At 43.9% G+C, this 25089-nt stretch overlaps 1 protein-coding gene across 1 annotated transcript; it reads right to left on the bottom strand.

Annotated features, from left to right (window-relative positions):
* Window positions 1–10420: 10420 nt before the first annotated feature.
* On the bottom strand, window positions 10421–25012 carry DESI1 (desumoylating isopeptidase 1). The gene is made up of 6 exons (XM_090042921.1): window positions 24610–25012; window positions 15592–15613; window positions 14498–14567; window positions 13638–13747; window positions 12721–12843; window positions 10421–11318 (listed from the first exon to the last, which is right to left on the bottom strand). Exons 1-6 carry the CDS (start codon window positions 25004–25006, stop codon window positions 11225–11227), a joined length of 816 nt encoding a protein of 271 aa, XP_089899047.1. The 5' UTR covers window positions 25007–25012; the 3' UTR covers window positions 10421–11224.
* Between the last annotated feature and the right edge of the window lie 77 nt (window positions 25013–25089).

Here is a 25089-nt window from a genome sequence, read left to right as displayed (position 1 = left end):
GTTACCGGAGGTGTAGATTTGCTAGTACAAATGTCGAATAAGATCACGGCTTCGCCACTCAGCCCGCATCTTTTACATTGTTATTATTAGCAGGGAAGCCTGGTTTTCTCGGATTTAAAAAAAAAAAATCCCCAATTTTCGGTTAAAAAAAGTAACCCCAAATCCACATTTTTCCATGATCAAAATGAAACATCACTAATATACATATATAAGTGGTGTTGATGTATATTAGTGGTGTATATGTATATGTATACACACACACATGTATTGTGTTTCATTTTAATATATAAGTGGTATTTATACATATTAGTGGTATTTAGTGGTGTGTCATTTTACATATTGTGTTTCGTTTTGATCACGGAAAAATGTGGATTTGGGGTTACTGTTTTTAAACTGAAAATTTGGGTATTTTTTTTTAAACCAGAGAAAACCAGGATCCCTGGTTATTAGTAAATATATATTACTGGTGCAATTCTAACTCTGTTGCCTAATTCCTTGTTAACAATCTTTAGTTGTGTACAGTTGAGCTTTGAAAAAGGAACTGGGAAGAAGGAACCCACTTGAGGCTCATGGGGCCCATGTATGTAGACATATGATTTTTTGGAAACCCTGTTGCCAAAATGGATGGAGGATATGAGGATGGAGCCTGCTTCACTGACTTGGGACATCATTGTATTATTTGACTTCTTGATTCAGGTTTCAACTATGTTAAACATTACACTAGGGTTTTTTTTGGTTTTTCCCCCTTATTAAACATGCAGCAGTCTTAGACAAAAATCTAGGCCAGTATGAGGATTTTTGGATAAGCACCTGTCATGACTCTTCTGGGGGTGGACAGCAGCATGTGATGGGGATCAGGCAGCAGTGCAGAAACGGAGCTTCAGATTGGGCAGGATTCTGCCCGGTCTTCTTTGGGAGAGCCCCCCGGTGGCAGATATGTGGTTTGGGGTAACATATTCAGAAGTATCCCCCAGGGATGGAGATGTGTGTTTTGGGATGATTTTTTCCCATAATCTCAGCCTAATCTCAGCTCTTTATTCAAGGCTGTATACTTGGTACATAATCTTATTTTACATTTGTATTCGTAAATATGCATTTTTTTATTACATTCTAACTCTTTAGCATATCAAATCCCTTACCAGCAACCTTTAATTGTGTAAAGTTTACTTTTGAAAAAAACAGGAATTGGGCATAAGGAACTGGGAATAAGGAACCAATTTCAGCCTCATCAAGGATGGCGTGTATGTTAAAAACTTAAGAGCTGCCATTCACTGGATAGAAAATTTATCTGTCTTGCCCAGTCTTCTGGCCTTACCAAGTGCCAGGAGATTCCTGATGAACCTCCTTCTGGCCCTGGCTAAGCTCGCAATTTATCTGACCAGGAAGGAGACTGGCTGGGATGACTCCTGGGGACTGGGGGGCTGCTTTCCTGTCCCTTGTCCATTCATGTATCCGAGCAGAGTTTCAGCATGCAGTGTCCACTAGCTCCCAGGATGTTTGAAGGCCAGTGGGCACTGGCTGGTGTGCTCTGCTCGGTGTCTCCCCTTGGAGCATTTGTTCTGAACCTGTGACGTGACTCCAGTCCCTGTTTTCTCTTTAGTTGTCCCCTGAACTCAGTTGATGTATCTCCAGTAGCCTCCCCACTAAGGGAGGTGAAAAGCTCTTCCTTGATGGGCTCAAGCCCATGATTCGCTAGGCACATCAAAAAGGCCTGTCACACAGTGGCAGAGAGTGGGTAGCGAAAGACCAGGGTATGACCAGGGGCTTTTCCCCACTGTTGCTCTCCCACTTGCAGCCTCTAGCATTTAGGGCCTAGGAAGGTCTGATTCGGATGGTGCCCCTCACTCCTGTGCTCAATAGTGACTGCTGACCCTTTTCTCCAAGAAGGCATCCAATCTCTTTTTGAACCTGGCTAAACTGTCAGCATGCACAACAATGTGGTGGCAAGGAGATCCACACTAATGGCACTGTGTGTGTAATAAAGAACGTCTTTTTGTTAGTTCTAAACTTGCTACCTACTAGTTTCATTTTATGGCCCTTAGTTCTCGTATTGTAAGCAATAGTAAATAATAAATCCCTATCCCTCACCACATTGCCTTCCTAGACTGTGTTACATGTCTGAACACAACTGTTGGTAAGACAAATACAGCAGCTGCTCAGTTCAATGTTGTTCCTAGAGCCTGCGGTGTTAAAATGTGTTGTGTTCAGCCAGACTTCAGTGTCTTTTGGGGCCATTCCTGAGAAGCACCCATGCAGATAGCTCCCATGTGGAAACTTTGGAGGTTTTATTCTTACCCCTAAAGTGCAGTCTTTGTTGCATGCTCTTGGGACTGAGGGTTGTTCCAAAGAGCAGCTGAATCTATCAATGATTGTGGAGGCTGGAAAATCTTGGTCTATAATTTATTCTGGTTCCGGTTAAGATGAGCTCCATGTGTCAGCTGGGTGAGAGCATCTGCTGGGAATGCTGTGATGAGCCCAATGATATCAGACATGCACTTTATTTCCAGACACTTCTATCCCTAAGGAAAGCAAATTGTGGTCAGTGTTAAGAAGGTACTTCTTTGTCTCGACTTACCTGAGCTTTGATGCAACAGCTTTCTGTGGTATTTGAGCCACACAAAAGCCCTAGCCAAACGTTGTTTTTCCCTTCCAGCCTCTGGGGGCAGAGGAGAGTGACTCTGTGTGTCAGGTTTTTGCTCCACAGGATCACTTCTGGGGAAGGTTTACTGAAGAAGTGCAGCTGGGTTAGAAGAACTTTGTGTCTGGGGTCAGACTGATCTTTGACAGATGAACACAGCCTGCCTGGGTCTTGCCACCAGCAATGTTCTGACCATCCTACAGGACACATTAGGACCTGAGCACCTCATAACAGTTAAGTAAGATCCACCTTTCTGATCCTCACTCCCACACATTTGCATTTCCACAGACCTACATTTTGCATGTTGGCTTCTATTCTACCCAAGGGAGCACACAGTTCACTAACAGACTCTATATGCCTGAAGGAGAGTGTTTGTGCTTGAAAGTTTGCAAAGAATAATTTTTCCAACTATTTAGTTGGTCTATTAAAAGATATCACTTCTACCCAAAGAACCTTATCTGCCTATGTCCTTAGACCAACACGACTACAACCAGCAACGCATAACAGCTAATACATGTTCCCCAGATCACCCTGCGGGGTAGGGAAGTTCCCTTCTCAAACTGAGATGCACTTTCCTTAAGTGATTAATCCAAGGTAACATGGGGAATTGGTGGCAAAATGGGGATTTGAGCCCAGATTTCCTGAGAGCCCATGCCATTTCTTAACCATGAGACCATCCTCTTTCTTCTGAGTCATCCCCATGGAGTGTACCTGACATGGAAGACTGTGCAGGGCAGGATTTACTATATGGTAACTAGGTCCAAGGACATGAAGTGCCTTATAGATTAGGGTCAGGACTTTGAACTTTGGTCTGAAGTAAATGGGAGGTATGTGCTCCAGAATGTTTGGAAAGTGTGGTAGTGATGTGTCTGTGTTGGCCTTTGAAAGGTTTGTGTGTGTAGCAGGGGGTGGGGGAAACAGCAAATGGACTGGAAGAATGGAGGATACAGCAGTGTACTTACAGCCCTACCCCTTACAGACAATAGCTACTTGACTAGGTGTCTCTTCTGCCCTAACTACTCTATCAGGAACAGCAGATGCCTGAGCAGATCACTCTGTGGTAGGTCCTGGCTTTGCTTCAAGCCATGCCTAAACCAGGAAAAGAGCTGTCTAAAGAGCTGCTAATCTGCATTAGCAAGCATGTTTTACTTAAACTCTTTCCATACAGGTGTTTTGAGAACTCCAAAAGCATGTTAGCTGGTCACCTGGCATGCTTGTGAGGGTGTTCCTTCCTTGCTGTGTGAACACAGCTTGTTTTCCTGGGGCTGGCATGACCCAAAAACACAGATAGCAAGATTCCTCACATTTGTGCATGCTGAACTCACAGCAGTTATATGCCATGGGGCTGGATGTCTGGGTTAAGCTATCTGGTGGGCACACTTCCTGTGTATTGCCTTAGGGTGGCCATCATAGAGGACAGTCCGGTTGTCCTCTGTCTTCTACTGCTACGAAACCTGATGCCTTTCTCTTGAAGATAAAAATAGAGGACATAAAGACATCAGGTTTCGTAGCAGTAGAAGACAGAGTAGCAGAAAACTGGAATGTCCTTTATGATGGACACCCTATATGTCCTGTGTACCTTTTGTGGGAGAGAAGAGGGCTTTCCTGAACTATCTGCTTGACGGCCCAGTGTGGCTGACTTTGATAAGGGTGCAGCCCTAACCCCCTTGGAGCTCGTTGTTAGCTCTCTGAAAGCAGGGACTAATCTTTTGTCGTGGCCCCTTCACAAAAAGCCACAGCATCTTGGCAATTAGCAGTCAGGAAAGACCCAATCCCAGGAGCTTTCAAGTGCACTTCATTAACTGTCCTGCACAGCTGAGTTGCAGTCCCACTGCTGCTGTGTACCCAAGGAGCGAGCGAGCAAAACAAACACACCCTCTGCCATCTTTGTACAAAGTCAGGGGCTGTGCCACGGATGTGCTTGGGCTTGGGTCTCCTTCACCGTGCCCTGGACAATGGCAGCTGTTCCTGTAAGGAGGTTCTGGAAGGTGAGTTTGGGCAGGAATTAGCCACAAGGGCACAGATATGGGGCAGCTTGGCAGCTCCAGCCGTCAGCATAGAATGGGAGACTTCCAGGTCATTCAGTCTGTTCCCCTCCACCATCCTCGTGACGAGACAGTCACCTTGCTGGGGTCACTTAACCCCAGTTTCTTCCTGCCTAGAGTGGGGGAGCTGGACCTGATGATCTGCAAGGTCCCTTCCAGCCCCTAATAATGTATGAGTCTATGAATCCTCTTGGCATCTTTGTGCCCTTTAATCTCTGATCTCTTGATTTTTTTTTCCTCATAAGGGTGATTTTCCTATTTGCTCTGAGTGGTAAAAATGGGCTGTGAACTGGGGGACAGTCAGGTACCAGGATAACTCCTCTCCCCACATGCTGGGGAGTAAAGTGCTGTGGTCTGGTCTTCCTGGATATGTACTGCAAATTCTTTTCCCTCACAATTGGTGTCTCTGTGGTATATATGGTTTCTTTTGTACTGTTTCTGCCATCACCCAGATATGAGAGAGGCAGGGAGTCTGGACTTAGCTCTTGGATGTGTATGAACTCCCTGGGTGTGGGGCCATTGGCAAACTGTCTAGGATGGCTGGAGCACAGCTGGGTAATGGTGGTTCTCAAGCTCTTTGGGTCGCATACCACGTGTTGTTTGTAATATTTAAATGCACCTCTCCAATTCGATGTTATGAATAATAAAGTAACGTTTTATGTTACTAGAACCATACTGTACCCTCACCAGTAACCTGTGAGGCACTACAGACTTGTTCTTTTTTCCTTCCTTTTTCTTCACTCATATTTTCCCTTTCTCTTCTGCTTTTGCAGTCCTTCCTCTCTCCTATCAGCTCCAAATTGGCTTCATAATCTCAGGTATGCATTTTGCAGTTTGAGAAGCCAATCTAGAAACAAGCTTGTCCTTATAGAGACTATTTTACCTATGGACTGATTTGTTTAGATGTCCCTGTTAATTCATTGTGAGGGCACACTGAATTTTGAATAAGAATGCCTCACCAACCTAGGGTCTGGTTGCAGTGTTAAGCTGCAGGCTGAACAAAATGTTGTATGTTTATGTGGAGCAGAATGATTGGAAGGAACTGGTTTCAAGCTCTGATCTTTGAATCCCTGTGTAGACATAGTTAAAGCAGCCCTGACCTTCATCTTCATTTGCCTGGTTCCAAATCATGCTCTCAGTTTGAAAGATGTTCTTGTTTTTGACTTCCTATCCCATCTGAAAGTTGAGGAGGGCTCGCTTGCCCATACGTCGAAGCATCTGTAGTAGTGAAGCCAAACTGTCCTCTGTCTGGTTACAGCTGGGTAGCCCCCTGGTCTCCACTTTCTCCCTTTTGAGGCACGACACTCATACAGCTCAGTAAATATTTTGTGGCTTCCTCACAGTGAGTTGGTATTTAGCTGGTATTGTCCCAACCAGAGATGTTCAGACAAGCTAAACATAATGGCAGAGCCCTGGGGAGAGGAAGGCAACAAATGAAGGTGAAAGAACAAACCTACTCCAACCCGTGTGAAACTCAGCCTTCGTAGAGGATCAGAAGAGCTGGGGATGTGCTCCCCAATTCCTCCCTGCCTTCCATTTCACAGCTCTCCCTGCACTCTTTGCTTTCAGGGGGAAGGGCTGACCTCCAGCCTGCCTTTGCAGATAGTTTAGGTAAGAATGCAGCCCACCAGGTGCTGGCTGAGCCCTTTGGAGGGTAAGCCCATGTTTCAAACAGCTATGCTTTCTCCCTCTACATAATGTTAGAAGGATAAGGAACTGGTTTCACAAAGCGTTTATCCTAAAAACCTGGTACAAATGAAAAGTACATAGCTTGGTAGAGTGGAGGACTTCAGTGGCATTTTGGCATATGTGAAGACCTGCAATTCTGTTTGGGTTCTTGGCTTAACAGGAAAAGTCTGCCTTTACAGGTCAACTCAACCAGTTCATTCCTTGGCATCTCAAAGGAGGCTAGTGAAAGGTCCTGCCTGCAGATGCCTGTCCCCTCAGAGGTCACTGAAAAACACATCCTACACCTGGGCCACCAGAGCCCTTGGTAATAACCCTCAGGCACTGTCTCCCAGTGAATAGTAATGCGGCTGATTATGCAGCACCATAATGAGGTCAAAGGTGCTTTACAGAAAATGAGTTGCATAACCAGGGACGTAATAGCAGTGCCACCTGGTGGCAGCTTCTTGTAACAATCCGGCTGAAATTTTGCTAATCTTCTTGTCTCTTGTGCTTGGAAAAGCAGACGCTATCAACTTTCTCAATTTGTTGAGTTGCTCCAGCAATGCATTTAGTATGTTGTGCTTTTCAAAACCTGTATCCCCCACTATTGCTCCCACCTGGTGTCTGGACACCTGTTTTGGAGGATTCACAGGGAGCCCAGGCATCTTTTTGAATCTGCTCAGTAACAGCCAGCTAGGTATGTTATAATCACCACTTTCCCCATTTTCCCATCATCTGGGTTTGCTTTAAGCATGCAGCTGCCCTGGACAAACAATTTGCCATCTTGATGTTACTCAACACTTTGCAGATCTTCCCAAACCACCTGTTCTGACTGCATGGGAGACATTCTGTGATACATTCCCTCTACTGTCACTTAAATCCAAAGCAGCTGCTGCTGCCATAAAAGAAGTGTTTCAAGACTCCTGGGATGGGCCAATACTTTGTAGCTAGAATAGGAGGTAACTCTGTGTTGTGTGAGCATTATGCTCAGAGGCAATAGCTATATCCAGTTTTAACACTTGGCTGTACAGACACCTACTTTCCCCAAGACAACTGTTGATGGCCAGCATGAAACCAGCCCTTCATTGCAACAATCCACCTCTGTTAACAAGGTACCCTCTACCACAGCTGCAATCCTGACCCCTCTGTTCAAGTGCAGCAACCACCATTTGAAATGTTCTGCCCTCTACATTTAGTGACAGAATCTAGCTTCATAGCAGTAAAAGGGATTGGGAGCTCGGGTTGTCACTTGGATAAAGATGTGGTACAAGATCATGCAAAGAGATCCCAACTTTAATAACCTGTTTACACTCAGATGGTTGAGGTGATTACTATGACTGGACTGGAATATTTCTCAGGAAAGCCATGTTGACAGAGTTCAGAAATGGATAGATTAAGAGCAGCTGGGTATCTCATGCAATCTCTCTCTTGCATTTGCTAGGAAAGCCAGGCATTAAGCATCCATTTGGTTGAATCTTCCCTCCTCCCCGTGATACTGTTTGGGTAGTAGTTGAAACATGAAGAGCACTGAGAAGGGCTTAGAGACTTTTCAATTTAAGACTTTCACCCTCCCCAAACTACCGTCATCCATTGTATTTGAACTAAGCGGTGCTCCTCCATTACCAGGAGAGATCAGGTTTCATTTTTTACCATCCACCTGAAGGGAGCAGTATGAAGGAATCTTATTCTCAAGTGAGGGAAGACCACCTAACTCAGTCCATCCATTGTTCAGCACAGTAACAGACCCCTTAGAGCTGCACTCAGCCCCCAGGAAATCTCCCTAAATGTACTTCCACATACACTGTGATCTTGCAAGTCATAAGCAGTGTGAGGCAGCCACCACTTCATTCTGTAATATGAAACAGGACAACCTGGGGCACTCTTCCAGTCTGCATCTTGCTGGGGCTAGACCACTGGTACCTGACTGAAGCAGAAGGGCCTCTAATATGGCAGCTGTGCAGACACAGGAACAAATATACAATACTGGTGGAATTTTGTTTATTGTAATAGAAAAAAAACAGAATAAACTAAACACCACTTTCTGCCTAACAACATTATTAATTCATGTTTTAAAAATGGCATGGGGCAGCCCCAGCAATACAAGACAGAACTAGGATTTGGGGCAAAGGGATTCTGTTCTTTTCCAAGAGAACAAGTTCAGTTTCCCTGTCCCTTTGTCAGTCAACTAGCGGAAGCATTTCATTATATACACGACATATTTATCTCAATCTATTTTATATACCTATAAATAAGAGTGGTTGGGTGGAATGCTGAGTATATGTTTTTGCAACTTATGCATAACCGTCTTTTGAAGGGGTGGGTTTCTAAAAGGCATACAGAGTGTGAGCACTCACTATTCAACTGCATTAGTTAAGAGCAAAGAGGACTTTTTTTTCATAGAGCCCATTTGCTGTGCAACCCAGAGTTAAGTCTTAAACAGAGATGACCCTTTGGGGAATTCCCCATCAGAGGTGCATTGTTATTGCGAACACAGTATAGTTGAGTAAAATTTTGCCAAGTAATTCACATAGCAGCATTATTTCTGTACTGAGATTCTAGGGAAAAAGGGCAGATTCCAAAACACAGAAGGAGAAGCCGTTCATCTTCTCCCCTCCTTCCCAGAAAAGATGTAAAAAGTCCTGAAATTGGCAGGGGCAGTCAAGTAGACACCTGGTTCAGGACCACTGGCTCCCTAAAGATACAAAGCTAGGTTACAGGTTTGTCCTGAGTTACACAACAGAATGAGGAAGGACAGGACATACACAGCACATGAAAACTGAGCTATACCTTCCTTAGTGGAAGGCAAAGGCCTATTAGTGCCTCTGGATTAGGAAGAGAGAAGGGGTCTCATAGCACTTACTTTAGAACAGTTTCTGCATACTATGCACTTTCTGCCAGCTACAAATTTGTGTAACAAAGCAAGGCCTGATCCTAAGGCCATTGGGTTTCTACTGCTTATGTTTTCTCCAACCTAGAGGCAAATCTCTTACAGTGAAAGGCTTCTGCAGAGGTCTGCGATGGCACAAGCAGATAAAATAATCAAAGACATTCTGGGCTACCCTGACCAGTGCCCTGGTCGTGGAAGAATTACTTGCAGCTGTGCAAAAAGGATGTAAAATGCTGCCAAATCAAATGAAGGCATTTGACTCTTACTTTGCATGTGCACTAGGGGCTACACCAGGGCAATGGGGAATTGCACACACCCAGAAGAAACCAGGTCATCCTCCTCTTCCACCCTCAAACTCTTGTGAGCTACTTGGGAGGCGTTACTGAATAAAGCTGAGAGAGAGAGGTTCCTAATATACATCTTTTTGGAATAGTTGTCAAGGGGAGAAGGAGCCTAGCAAAGAAAGGACATGCTTGTTTTAATATCCTGGGAGGTTTTCAGTGCACTTGGTGCAATTAGAGATTGAGAGGCAGGTCATAACACTTCCCTTGCACAAGGCACATGGCAAAGTCCGTCTCATGTTGTCTTTCCTAAGTCCAACTGCTGGAGGGAGAAAGCACTCCTAAACTAGAAACAGCAGATATGAGTACTCTGGTTTATCTCCTTCCTCTCCATCAACTCCTTCCCCTAAGATGCGTAAAAGGCTATAGTAATCTTTAGTCAGAGGATGAAGTCCTGACACAACTGTTGGATCTCTACTCAGCCCTGCTCACTCCCAGCAATAGCCCCTGAATATCTCTGACACCCACTGGAAAAAAAGGGAAAAAATAAGATTTAGAAACAGCTGCTTCAGCTTTGCTTTTTTTCCCCCTTTAAATTTGGGGAAATCTGCATGGAGACTAGAGAGCTGCTTCTGGACAGCTTACCTGATATCTGCTCCCCGCCTGCACTTAATCAGACTCCTGTCTGATTCCACTATCATGTAAAGGATTGTGATATCAGACAAGGCTAGGTCTTTTACTGCCTATTTTGTGACTGTAATTAAATGCTGAAGGCTGAGCCCACAGCCCACATGTTGTTATGCAGCTGCCATACTATTCTTGCCTTAATGCACATGCAACACTGATTCATCAGCTCCCATGCAAAAGTTACAAGGGTTTTGTACCTGCACTGATGAGCCTGGGGAGAAGGAAAAGTTTTATTGCGTTTTGTTCTTACTCGACTGCGGTTTTTCTCCCTTCTCACTTAAGGGGATAATGATCTGTGAGTATCCCCTTTTGAGTATCCTCCTGTCTGTTCCTGGTGAGCCTCTGCAGCAGATGCTCTCCCACTCGCACCCAACTGCATAGAAGGTTGTAACAAAAAAGCATCACTGATAAGTGAGCAGCTAATTCAGTCAGGACATTCCTTACCTGGAACCATGCTCCTAGGCATGTTCTGACCAGGTTACGTCAATTTCAGCATGGAGCAAACAACATAACATTAAATTAATAGTTACTCAGAAGGCTTTAATACTTGTGGGCCCTCACTATAGGGTTATAAAACTCACTGTTTTTTTCCCCCATCGCGGATGCAGTAGATGCTCCATATTATGGGCAGTGGGGAAAAACAGATGTAGTCTGCTAAGGGATGGTTAGGCTTTATAACTCAGTGCTTCCCTGTGGGTATTCCCAACTTTGTGGCAGGTCCTCAAGTTTTCATAGAATTAAATCCCCTTCACTAGCTTGGGGGGCTACTTAGAAAGCATCAGTGTGCTTGGACAAGACAGCCGTAATAAATTAGTATAATTCTATCAGAAATGATGACAACCTTTTTGGTAGCATCTTACATGCAACCTGATAAATCCTCCACCTACAAAGTCTAAAAAAACCATCTTGTTGCTTTCTTTTAGTTAATTCTGATGTGAAATTATAAAATAGAAATCTGGTAGTTTTGTGTTTAAAAAGGGGAAGCCCTGGTGAGGTGGGGCACACCCCTCCACTCCTGTTAGCTCTGTCCGTTGTGTCTGCTGAAAGTGTTCCCGCCCGGTGGCTGGATCTGGATGGAATCCAAGAGAGGCCTCAAAGCTTGTCCAAAGGGTCTGAGGAGGCAAAAAAATAAGACCTAGATCTTCAAGTGCTCAAAAGATATTCACAAGACTTTCTTGTGCCCTCCTGAAAAATCAGCCACTTCTTGGAATAGAAGTTGACTAGGAATGTCTGTACAAACTTGATTTCAGGTGAGCCAGCTCTAGATCTAACATACAGTACTAGCATGTTATAATATGTTAGCTCTAGACCTAACATGCAGTACTGTCATGGTGGTGATACCTTGTTTGAAACTTCCAGTAACTTACTGGAGCTAGATATAAGATCAGAATTTCATTTTGCAATGCAGTTTTCCATGAGGTATCATATGAATAACTTTAAACAGAGAAGTAATAGTGTTTCCAACTGAAGCTGTTAGGAGGAAAATCAGGGAGGAGGAAGGTCAAGTTTGAACTTGGCCAGAAATGCCATAACTTAAAATAGAAACCTTTGTGTATTAGAAAAGGGAAAGGGCATGGGCTCTTGCATAGCCATGAGTAGCCCAAGACCCAGTCTGAGCATTGAACCAACATCTCACAAAGGTGCAAGTGGCTGTTCTGTCAGATGAAATGATCAAAGACTAATTCCTATTTGAATTCTACAGCATCTGGATTCTCTTTGAAAGTTTTCCATTCAAGTATATGCCATGTCTGACTTCACCAGGCTTTTGAAATCTAAGGAGATGATTTCCCAAGACTGGAAAAACTTGCCTATCAATTGGTATTGCACATCTCAAGATGGGTAGTGTTATGTGAGCTGTTAAGGAAGTGGCTCCCCAAGCATCTGACTGCAGTTTTCTCACTGCTTCAACTCAGGGTATGCACCAAGGGAGCCTGGGTTAGTCTCCAAACTCCAATCTGATGGAATAGAATGTTAGAGGACTTTCTCTCATGCCCTCCTTTCTAAATACTTCCAACCCAACCATAACTTTTGTGTTTCGAGAGCAAGTTCAGAGTTTCACCTCTCTTTGCCCTCCTCTAAGGAAAGCCAGAGTCCATTACAGTGGGACAGAAATGGGGATTTAAGCATTGCTGGGCTCTATCCTGAGCTAAGGCCCAGCCTACAGGAGTTTAAAAAAGGTATTAATGTCCTGGGCCAATACCCCTAGAAGCACTCTCATCCCTCCTCTCTTCCTCTTGCCAAGTGAGACAAATTCACAGGGAATCAACTGTTTTTAAGTTTGCTGAGGGTGGAAAGAGAAAACATTCCACCCTTTCTTTAGGTACAGTTGCACCTGGTGTGTGCAGTACAGAGACTGTCATTACACATGTATGTTAAAGTTTAGCAAGTAGCATCTTCTTCCTAATCTCATAAAATAGAACAGATGCCAGTCTCCTCCTTATCTGTTCTGGCAACAAACATTTAGACATTAGCAAGACACAGTGTGCTCCTTTTATAAACAGAAGCCAAACTCACGTTGCAAGGACTTCGGATGGAAGGTCAGTGATGTAGGAAGGGATTTTCTTTCCCGTCAGGAACTGTGCCACTTCGTTACTGAAGGTATTGCAGTTATGTTCAAAGAGATTATAAGACTCTCCTCTGTGCCCAGGAGGAGGAGTTAAAAACAGAAAAAAGAGACTCAGACATAGCTAGTAAAAGAACTTGGATCAATAATGAGAAATAACCCCTTAGAAAAGCACCTTGCATCCCAAAGAATGCATGGCTCTTTAAGCAACATACATTAGTCAGTTCACCTACACATTCAGCTGAGGTGGGGGTGGAAGACAGCATCTCTGATGCTACAAAACAGTCTTTTGGAGGGGAAGTGCGGACCAGTTTCTTCAAGTGAAACTACAGATGGGGTACGAGATCAGATGAATTACAAAAGTTGGAATTTATCAAGAACACCAGGTATTATGTTTCCTGCTCTTGTAAAATGTGTACTAGGATCTCTAACAAACACAAGTGGCATCAGGATCTCAAGTTTATGTATTATTACAACATTTCTGTACTGATTCTCAGGAAAGACAACATGCTAATGAAATATCGTTTCCTATACCACGTGCATTTTCCCTAGAGATCCTCTCACCAAGGCATTATGACCCTGTTTTGCTGTCAAGTATTGGCACTGCAGGCTTCCTGGCAGAATGCTTTGTAAAGTCTAGCTAAAGGTCTAGGTCCATTGGACTGTTGTGTAGCTTGCAGTTTATTACTTGCCAACATGCTAGATCAAGCCCCAATGTTTGACTAACACCAAACAGATTTTTGGGCAGCTAAAGTTTTGTATTGGTGGAATTGGTCCCAGGGTTCCCCAGCCCACCTTTCTCTAGCATATAGCATCTCTATGCCAAGAAAATATTTAAAAAAAAAAAAATGAAAAAACTAATGCTCACCGGAACATCGATTCCCCCAGTGAGGACAGGTATTCCAGGAAAATTTCTTCTGTAACTTCAGTGTTTCCTAGGTCCACAACCGAGTCTGGGGGGCCAAGCAGCGTTCCTCCCTGTAAAATTGAAAACCAAGAAAATAAGCTAAATGGACAGAATGGATTCACTTGGAGATTGGCAATTTCCTTCCTACTGTCCATAATGCCATTTGAGCTGTCATTGTTTGCCTAGGATCAGAGAAAGGAATTTAGACTGCCAGTTTGAGAGAAGCCCTGCTGTTCCTTTCACTCCCCATTTAGACAATGAAATAACAGAGTTCATGTGGCTTATACTGCTACTTGGTCTATGCTTTCCACACTGTGCCTCTGACATGTGGCTAACTTCTGTTTAGCAGGGCCTGGGCTTGGACTCAAGAACTGGAAGGAATGTCAAGGCATGAGCATATTTTTACGTATCTTGAGTCATTAAGGTCAGAGCATAAAAAAGCCTTTCAATTTAAGACCAGCCAAGGCTGCCTATAGGTAGCTCAGTAACAGAAAGCATTTACCCCCTCGAACTCTGAGTGGCAGGAAGCCCTACAATTTCTTTGGAATGCTGGCTGAAACAAACCTTAACTTCTGGCTGTATTATATATCATTAGTAAAAGTTTCCCTTTTCCCCCTGAGGTGACCAGTCCCTGTGGTAAACAGAACTTCACCTGGCTGCATTCTGAAAACTGTTCAAACTAAATACGCTTTACCTCCTGCTCTTCTAGAGGGCGGAGATGCAAGGTTCTCCTGATTAAAGAAATAATTTCTTGCAAATTAATAGAATTTATTTGGGAAATACAGCTTGAAAAAATTAAGTTTTAGGAAAGCTGAACTTACAGGTGCACAGCTGGAAATTCCACCACTGCCATAGAAGAATTCATCCTTATGGACAATTATGGAGGTATGCCTGTCATGGGAGGGCCAGAAGCCATGTAAAGAGAAGAGGACATGGGTTACTCAGCATAAATATCATCCACAGCAATTATTACTTAAGGATGTTACTAAGGCAAACAACTGTAGTAAGACTCAAGAAAAGATCATGGCCTTTCTATGATCATATTCCAATATCCCAGTGTCTGCTGGGATGTTAACATAAAAATGGTCCACATGAATATCAAGCCTTGTGCCACACTACAGATAGGTGGGAGATTATGTGATTGAGCCACACTGAGACGTTAAAAAGGGGATAGGAGGAAGACCCCTTCCCGCCAGAACACAAGGTCCTCTGTGGCCTCCCTCCTCCAGCCAGATGGGCAGAAGAACTCCCAGCTGTGGGACGAGTCCCCTCAGGGAATCAGAAACTGGGAGAGCCTGGAGCATGAACTAACCCAGTAGGCAGAGAAGAGATAGTGGCTGGATGGTGGGAAGTGAATACAAACATGGGACAGTGAGTGGAGGCTGAGCCCACTGGCAGGGCAGCAGAGGACAGCTAAGTGGGCACTTTACTGGAGGTGGGAATTTTAACAAGTTGGGTGTAGTGCTGTTTTGTATCAGGAAGCATGCATTAGTAAGTAACAATGTGACCTTATTTGTAAGCCTTATCTTTCACCCACCTACTTCCCCACCTACTCTTGTGTGTTGGCAAGTCTGCAGCTAGAAGTAGAGCTGCTTAAAAAAAAAAAAGAGACCACACCCTATGTTTGAAAGGGTCAACAAGCTTTGAGTGATACTGCAATAAACTGCAACTGTTTTTAATATTTTTTGTACTCAGGTCCACTGGCAAGAGCTTAAAGAGATTTGAACAGTACTTGACTGCACCATGCATGTCTGCCCTAAATTAGTTTGTTTTCCAGGAACCTTAAAAACATTCAGAAACACTCTCTACAGCATCAGAACAATTTCTTAATGGCTGAAGCATATGTAATGATGTCCTGTTGGAAATGCTTCTCATTCTGCTCAGTATCTAACGCACATTAAATCTAGTGACTTACCAGATACCATCCAGCTGTTTTCCTGTGTGGAGTGGGGGAAAAAAGAGAGAAAGTCATCAGCCATTCACTTAATACTTTTCAGCCCACTTGCTGTCAATCACCAGTACATCTTTTCCCCCAGATGCAGACATTTCCCTCTGCCTGACAAAGGGTGTTTGTACCCAAAAGCTTGCAAAGAACAATTTTTCCAACTATTTAGTTGGTCTAATAAAAGATATCACATTTACGCAAAGAACCTTGTCTGCCTATGTCCTTAGACCAAAATGGCTACAACCAACACCCTTATCTTCCCCATTATCCCATCTGGCCTCAAACCCCAGACTGCAGCTTTCACCTCAACGCTAATTCTTTTCAAAGGCACAGGAAACAGTTTATGTTAATTTTCTTTGGGGTGTTAGTAAGGGAAACCACACTGGCTGCTCTGTTCACTTAATTTCTGTTTGCTTGCATGACAGCTTTGGTCACAACAGCTTTTTTCACCAATAAACACCTCCTTGACCCTCCCCAGGCTTGACATGAGGAATCAGAAAAGAGTTCCATTTCAGTAGCCCAGTTAGTCCTCCACCACAAGGGTGCTCATCCAGGACTAGCCGCACTGAAGTTTTGCACATGTTGATACAGAGCCACTGTATGATAATTATTTTCATCTTCAGTCACTACCGAGGAGGGGCCAGATTGGAACAGGTGATTTAGAGTGAAAGTCTAGCTCTGTCCTAGTCCCTCTGCCCCTTAAAAATACAGTCAAAGTGCAAACACTGAGTATAACCTTCCCATGTTTCTTCAAGGGTGGTTTTTTTAAAACTAATTAGGCCTTCTGATTTTTTATTTATTTTATTTTTTTTAAAAGGGCAAAGCAAAACCTAACACCCCTACTGAATACTGAAGATAGCATCCCTGTTGATCCTATTACCCTCAGCTGTTTTGAAGGTGTGTACCTGAAGCTGTCTTTTCTCTTAGGGCTGGTCTATGCAGGAGAGTTGTTATAGCGAGGGTGTACTTTTAAAGCAAAAGGTATTCTACAGTAACTTCCCAAGGTGGACTGAGCTAAACTCCAAGGCCCTGCACTCTCAGTGTAGAATAAGAACATTTATGAAGTGAGCTAGGGCAGAATAGCTGTTCCACATTTAGGTTCTTCCAGGTTACTTCTCTGTGTAGGTAAGCCGAAAGCTTTTGTTTCATTTCTTGTCTAGTTCAAACCTTGTTTCCAAGCTGCCTTCAATGTTTGCATTTAAGGAGGAAGTGGTACAAAATTGACCAGGGAAACAAAACCACAAATAATATTCAGAAAAAACAAGATAGCTATTTTCCTGTTCATCACACTGAGGATGAAACAAGATGATTATTTTGGTTTTCACATTAATTTGAGATGGAAAGATGAGACTCAGGGCATTAAATGGAGGGGAACTAAAAATGATCACATTCAAAATGACTTGGCTCAGGGAGGAAGAATTAGTCTCCAACTTGGACATAAAACAGCGCTGAACAACAAATTATATGTCTACATTTATTTCTGCCTATCATTTAGCATAATGCAACCCATATATGTATTACTGGAATATACCCAAGTTTACCTGGAAGACACACTAATAGTGTGGCCCTATTTTAAAGAGAAACTACAGGGCTTTAAAAATACTAGGCTGGGATAGACTTCAAATTTATAAACACATCTAGTAACTAAATGTAAAAATAGCTGCTTCTACTCATGTCAAGATCAAGATTCAGTATTTTCCTAGGCAGCATCAGTTTCCACTGGACAAATGGAATAGTTATGTTTGTACATCACTCATCCTGGATACTGAAACTCTGCTATACCGGATAGTTCCCCTCATGAATTCCATTTACAAGTAAAGAGATGCAGTGGTTGGATTCCTCATGGGGCAGGAAAAAATATCTAAATTAAAATAATAAAGACATTTCCAACTGCCTTTTAAAAAATATACTAATTTAGAATTAGGCACTGAAACAAATAAGGGATGTAAGCAGATATGAGCTTGACACCACAAAGCCTAACCTTGAAGATGTTGGCTCCAAACTGGAACCCAGGATTAGGTGCCTAGATTCCATGCACAGTTCATGGGGAGAGTTAGGTAGCTCAGAAGAGTGGTCCAAAAACCTCACACCCTGAGCCAGGAGGTTCATATATCTGGCTAATAGGAAACACAGAGCACTGGAGATATTTTGATTACTATGCATTAGTTTTGTATACTTGTAAATTACACTAGGATCCAGAGTGGACAGATAACCAACTCTCTTCAAGTAACTGCTTGCAGCAGGCAATAATACAGTTCCCTGCCAGTAGTGACAGAGTAGCATAGAAGCCAGTTTCCCTTAAGAAAAATTACCCCAGGGTAAGCTGCAGACGCACAGTACATACAGTTATGTAACTTACACTGATGTAGTTTACCCTGATTTTTCTCAAGATCATTCTACACCAGATTTGAGTACATTATATGGTGTAGGGCAGTACAGCATTTATCCACTCCTTTTTTATACTACTGTAAAAACCAATTACACTGATGTAAATGTGTCCCTAATCTCCTCCTTTGTCTGAGAGGGTTCAAATCCATATTTTGTCCTACTGCCAGACAAGTATTCTGGCCTACCAGGCTATGGGCTAAATTGGGTGGAGACATTTCATCCTTCTATTGGCAACTGTTCCACTATACTAGTGATCTTGATCCACCGGTAGATCTTGGAGTCTCTTGTTGTAGATCCGAGCTGGGGTGAAGGTCTGAGTGCCTGCATGCATGCATGGCATGTGCTCCAGCCCAGCAGGTCAATCTGTGGGGGAGGGAAGGGGCAGGGGCTAGATTGAGGCCCCCACGGTGAGAGAGAGTGCTGCAGAGGCAGGAGCAGGGGTAAATTAAGTGGGGCCCCAGTCGGGTGGGACTTACCTGCGGAGGAGGTGCGCCCTCAAATAATTTTTTTTCCTCTGCCTCGATCTCCCCCTCCCCTTTCTTCCCCACAGATTTACCTGGTGGGCAGGAGGGGAAGGGATGGTGGCAGTGCACAGTAGATCTTGGGTTGCTTTCAAATGCCAAAGGTGATCTCCTAATTAAAAAGGTTGGAGATCACTGTACTATACAATGACTAATGTAAAATGCACAGTTCAGGAACCAGTGATCAGAATCCAGGATTCCCCTTCCTAGCTGAGTGCTCCACCCACTAAGCTACAGAGTTACATTTCTCTTTGCACACACTTCCCCCACACCAAATCTTGCATTCCTTTCTGCACAGTCCAACAGTTTCAGCAGGAAGATGCAGGACACCCTAACCCAGTTCTATGCTGTGTATCTTTAAAGGTGCAAGGAATTCCACTAAAATCAATGGAAATAATTGTAGGTTTAGATACTTCACTGAATGGGAATACGCAGAACTGTTTTTGATTGCTGCTTTATTTAAAATTCCCCTTGTTAACTCCAAGCAGTTGTTAAGCCAACCTAAATAATGTGAAAACAAGAGAAAAGGCCAAGACTCTTAGATGTGGACAACAATCCCACTGCCCTCAGATTAACAGCAGGAATTGGAAGAATGACTAGATTTTGCATGTTCTGTGATCAACTTGGGACACAGGGTCATTGTTAGAATGTAAGGGCATTTTAAACTAGAAACTGAGACTGTTTTATATAATACCATAGGGCAGCCATCTCTCTTCTATGTCTGGGTTTGTCTTGAAAGCCAAGCAGAAGGAAGATTAGATGGCTGCCAGTCTGTTATATTGGCAAGGTTCATTTAATAATCTTGAGGGTTTACAGAACAGAGAACAGACACATGTAGTTTAATTCCATATAAGATGCTTGTAGAGGGCTCCGGATTAATCAGTTTGAACCGGGGTGTATCTATGATGCATGAAAGTTATACAAGGAGACAGGCACCACACAAGATACTGTATACCCTGAATGAGATGCAAAGCCAGCATCTGCGTTGGCATGACACTGCGGCACTGAGAGCAGCACCTGTTCCTTCATCTGTGAAGTAAGGAAATAGGGTGTATTAAAGGTTAGCACTTTTAGTCACTTAAACTGCCATGCCATTTAAGAAAGCATATTCTGTTAATTAGTCAAGCATTTTTTCCACATGTAGCATGAAGCATTTGAGCTGCAGCATGATGCCAATAGAAAGGAGGATGTTCTCAGGCATCTCAGGCCCTCTTCCTCTGAAGTGGTAGGGAAATAGGGCAGAGACTGCTGCTGGCATCAGACCTGTTACTGTGCTTTGGAGTGGTGGGCCATGCCAGAGAAATCTGCTCCCCCTCAACACGTCATTTAATTCCTGCCTCTCCTCCAGATCACTTTATGAATTTCTTAACCATGGTTTGCCCAGTGCTTACTCACCTTCCTTGAAAATACCTGTATTGTAAGAAGGTGGCCTTGAGGGATTATCACCTTAAAAAAAGGGTGAAAGCTGCCTTGTTTGAATTAAACTGAGTATATCTATGGCAAGAATACTGTAAGGAATAATCCTGCTCTGGCCAGGGATGACAAGGGTTTTAGCACTAAACCATGTAATAAAGCTCTTTTCCTCCCTAACTTCTGTGATTTTATTAAGCTTATGCATCTCACAGGGTGAAACTGCTCGGGGTTTCTAAGGAAACAATCCTATTTGCTACAGGGAACTTAATGTGGAATTTATGGCCCTTTGAAGAGAGAATGGGGTGTACATGGGGCAAGCAGGATACCCTTCTTCATCCCCTTGGGGAGACCTCTAGGAAATCATAAAGATCAGGTATAGCAAGGGGGAAACACACATTAAAGATTTACTGTTACATAAAGGATAAAATCCAAGCATCTTGCCTTGGAATAATCTAGTCACCAAATCCATGTGACCTTGAATATCTTGTAGTTTGCCTTGTCACTGTGATCAACCAAGGCCTAGTAGGCTCTAGTCCAAGACTGTGTCATAGCTTGCCTCAACTCAACCAGTTATTAGCTACTGCATGAACTTTGTTCTGATTTATGAATCTTCTCTTTCATGTGTGGAGCCTCATACAGGTTAGCTCCGAGTGCTTTGTTTTTCCAGAATGCCATTTTATAAATATTTGGATACTGTGAAAGTCTCCGCAGATTTTTACCGTACAGAAAAGGATAGAAATACTAAAAGTTATCATATAGAAATTCAGGAAGCAATAAGATTCTGAGATCTACATCTTGGGTGGTACCAGAACTAAAAACCTTAGTTCTGGGATCACATATGAATTTGAAATAAAATGAAAACAGATTTATTTCACTACATGTTCATGTATGGATAGCTTGCTTTAGCTATATGTACAGGGTGCATACATGTTCATGTATGGATACTTAGGCGAGAATTAAGTCTGGCTAAAGCAAGTTAACTTCTTTCAATTTAGTTAAATCAGTACAAGTTTGTACATATTGATTCATATTTCTGGCCTCTCTCAACACAAGTCAAAACTTAGCTACAAAAATTGTTACTGGTGCACTAGTGAGAGTATAACTTTCAAGAGAGGAAAGCCTGAAGACAAAGTATTTTTTTTACATTATCTGGTTGCAGTTAGGATTAATTTACATCTCTCTAAAATGCTGCCTCTGTATATCAGACAGAGACTGAATTTATTGACTTGGGTCACAGGAATATTTTTCTTGTCAATCTTGCAGACTCGCTGTTGGCATGTACTGGTCTTCGTGCTCAGAATAATTCAGGCTTTCATCTATCTAAGCCCACAGGACAGCAAACCATCCCTTTCTTTTAAGACAGGCACATCAAACTAATGCCAGCAATTTCTGAGATAACAGTACATGGGGCATCTGTTCAGAGACTGAGCCTGTTGGGAAGCTTTACATCAGACTGCTAGTATGACATGTAGCTGTTGCCACAAAAAAGTTACAGACTGTCCTTTCCCTACATCACTACTTCACATTTTAGAAACAAAGCAGAGTAGCCAAAGTACTTCAAAGTCAGCAATCCAATGGCCAGCCAGTTAACAAAGGACAAGTTCTTGGTCAGAATCTGTCAAACCATCACACCAGGCTGATAGTCCATTTAGTACTGCAGTCAATTTGGAGTGTACTGCCTCATTTTAAGTTTGAAGATAGCATCAATCCATTAGAACTAAATAATATTGAAACAGGTAAATAACCTTTGGTTCCAATCAGATCTCCTCCCTCTCAGTCCTGCTAGTCAGGAATTACTCTTCTTCTCACATCAAAAGCCGACTGAAAACATTTCTTATCACTCCGTTCAAACAAACAAAACTGAACAGAAACACAAACTGCTTTCATCAATGGCTACTGTTCCTGAACATTTTTGGGCCAAGCTGCATTGTATCCCTATGATTCCATGTTGTGGACAATGGAAAAGTAATAGTTTGTGACCCTACAACTACAATGTCACCAAAAATCAAAGCAATATGGTAGACTAATTTAGACATTTTTCTGCTTCCCATCCAGTGGTGAGAAGGGGTAGAGCAGGGAAGGAGCAGGGAAGGAGTTTGACTCCTAGAAGTTCCTCACAAAACCCCAAAGAGTGAGAGTACCTATGTTGGAGGAAAACTGATTTTGAGCTACCCTACAAGCAAAACTTATTCTAGGGCTCAGGTTAAGTTTACATTAGCAAAGCAAAGGTAAATAAGCTAAAAGGGATTGGACACATTCTTGGAAGAAAGGGGCATCAGTAGCTATTTAGTAGCAAGAGATTTAGGGGTACAATCTCTGAATCAGAACTTCTTAGACCCCAGATTAGCCCTTTTAGTAGACACATTTAAAACATTGCAAATATAACAGTACTTTGACTCCTAAAATAACTAATAGCTACATCTATTAAAGAAAACTACGGCTGTTTCAGTGGGTGAACAAATGTTTTACCTCAGCATGTAACATCTTTGATTTCAAAGTATCTCTTCCTCCAATCTGGCTTTGCTTCATATTGAAAAAGAGTTTGAGAAAGATACAGAATACCAACAATAAATCTTTCAAGTCACTGGATAAAACAATGACAACTGCAATCAAGAGCTTAAAAAGGAGAGCTAGGAGAGAAGAGATCCTCTAATGACAAAAACACAGGTCTTATTTCCCCAAAGTGGAGTGTTGGTGCAAGTAACTAAACACCATATAAAAGTTTCATCAGTTAAATAGCAAGTTGCACAAACTCACACTTTCCTTCAATTTAAAAATAATATTTCCCCTTCTAGAAGCAGTAATTTAAAAACTATTTGCTTAAAAACCAATAGGAAGACTCCACTGACATTAACTGTTTTTAAATCTACATATACTGCACTAAAAAGTGAGGACTTTGCAAAGGACAATTCAAAGGAAGTGATTCTTTCCCTCTATTTGGCACGGGTGAGACTACACCTGGAGTCCTGTGTCCATTTTTAGATCTCTGCTACAGAAAGGATGTGGACAAATTGAAAAGGGTCCAGTACAGGGCAACAAAAATGGTTGGAGGGCTAGGTAACAGGACTTCTCTTGAAGACAGACTGAGGGAATTGACTTGTTTTGGCCTATTTGATATGCTGTAGGGTCATGGTCTTGGACCAGGGGTGGGCAAAATCTGGCCCACCAAGGGATTCTATCCAGCCTGTGATGGACCCCTTGGTTCTGTCTGGCTCAGGCACAGGCACAGCCCAGACCATTGCGTGTGTGACCAGTCCTGCTGTCCCCAGGCACACAGTGGGGTGGGGCTGGCTTGGTGGCCATACTCAGCTTCCTAGCAGCCCCTGCAATAGCAGTTCTTTCTGTTCAGTTGCCACTGCCAGCGTTACTGCTGCTGCCAGACCTGGCTCCACTGTGGTGTTACAGAGGAGACTGGGCAAGACTTAGGCAATGGCAACTCTTATGTTCCAGCTGGCTTCCAGTGAGGCTAGACACTAGTGGGTCCAAGCCCCAGCCTGCACAAAATCTCAGTCAACACATTTGATCACACCAAGGACAGCAAGGGGCTGGGGAAAGGTGGTGCCAAGCTCCATAGGAAAGTGCTGAGGGACAACATCCAGGGCATCACCAAGCTGGTCATCTGCTGCTTGGCTTGCCATGGCAGTGTGAATAGTATCTCCAGCCTCATCTACAAGAAGGCCCAAGGGGTCCTGAAGGTCTTCCTGGAGAAAGCGATCTGTAGTGCCACCACCTATACGGAGCATGCCAAGCACAAGACCATGACCACCATGGATGTGGTCTATGCATTAAGCACCAGGGTCGCATCCAGTATAGCTTCAGTGGTTAAACAAAGGTGGAAAAACCCAAGCACCAGCTTGGCTGGTTATGCTGCCAGGCTTCATTGGTCAGCCTCACTAACCCCAAGCCAGCTCCCATTCACCTCCTTGGACCATTTTACTTTGCCTGCTCCCCCCACCCACTCCCCTGCCTCATTCAAGTTCAGATGCAAGCACTGCCTTCTGCTCCTCAAGTCTGCTACTCTTTGGTGAGTGAAGGACCCCATGTACGGCCTGGAAAGTGCCACTGGGTATAATGCATTTAAATAAAAAACCTAATCAAAATATAAGGGGCAGACAACTAGTTCTCACTCCCTCTGCCTCACTATTATAATCCTTTGCTGCTTTCTTCCCCCTTCACCTTTCACCCTCTCCAGCTGCTTATTTAGCTAATTCTTTTTTGCTGGATTTATACGTGTGTGTTTATATGCATGTATGTATAAATGTAAATACATGCATGTGTGTGTGTGTACAGGGGTCTATATGCACATGCACGCATGTACATGGGCCTATACACCTGCGCAGGTAAACGGGTCTTTATGCATGCAGGTACAATATACTCCCACGCACATGTGTACATGGGTCTACAGGCATGAACACACGTGTATACACAGGTCCAGAGAAGCGCACCTGTGTGTGTGTGTTTCTCTCTCTCTATATATATAGATATATGAAAAGAGATATATCTCTATATATCTCCCTTTCTCTCTTTATATAAAGTGAGGGCCGCAGGGGTGGGTGGGTGGGTCGGTCGGTCGGTCGGCCGGCCTCCCTCCCTCCCTGGCTGAGCCGGCGTCTTCCTGACGCGGAACATCCAACGGTCCTTCCCCCCTCCGCCCCCGGTCCCGTACCCAGCATGAGGGGGCTGAGGCGCCGGGCCATGCCCTTCGACAGGTCGTAGACGTAGAGCTTCACCGGGTGCAGGGCAGGCGGCGGCTCCATACTGGCGGGCGACGGCGCCGGCGGTCCCGACCGTGAGGTGACAGAGGAGCGCTCCCTTTGCGCATGCGTCGCGCGGCCGTAGCAGCCGGCGTCTGGGCTGGGCCGAACCGAGCTAGAGGAGTGCGGCCACGCGCTGAGGGCGTTACTGCCCTCTCCTGGGCGGGGCTGAGGAGCGGCGGCCGCGATTGGCTTAAGTGGAAAGGTCTTGCGGGTGGAGAACAGCGCCCGCGATTGGCGGGCCAGGCCGTAACCAGGAAATGCGCCGCGCGTTCGGCAGGCCCGGTCGTCAGGGGTGGGCGTGGTCATGGCAACGCGACACCGCCTCCGCCTCCGCGGGGGAGGGCTTCCTGCTACTTCCGCCTCGTGGGATTGGGTGGCTTTCAGTTCTG

Source organism: Crocodylus siamensis, chromosome 4, assembly GCF_052110815.1.
Source record: "Crocodylus siamensis isolate JL-2025a chromosome 4, ASM5211081v1, whole genome shotgun sequence".
Taxonomy (NCBI): domain Eukaryota; kingdom Metazoa; phylum Chordata; order Crocodylia; family Crocodylidae; genus Crocodylus; species Crocodylus siamensis.
The sequence above is the reverse complement of the archived record's forward strand: the minus strand, read 5'-3'. Positions and strand labels throughout refer to the sequence as shown.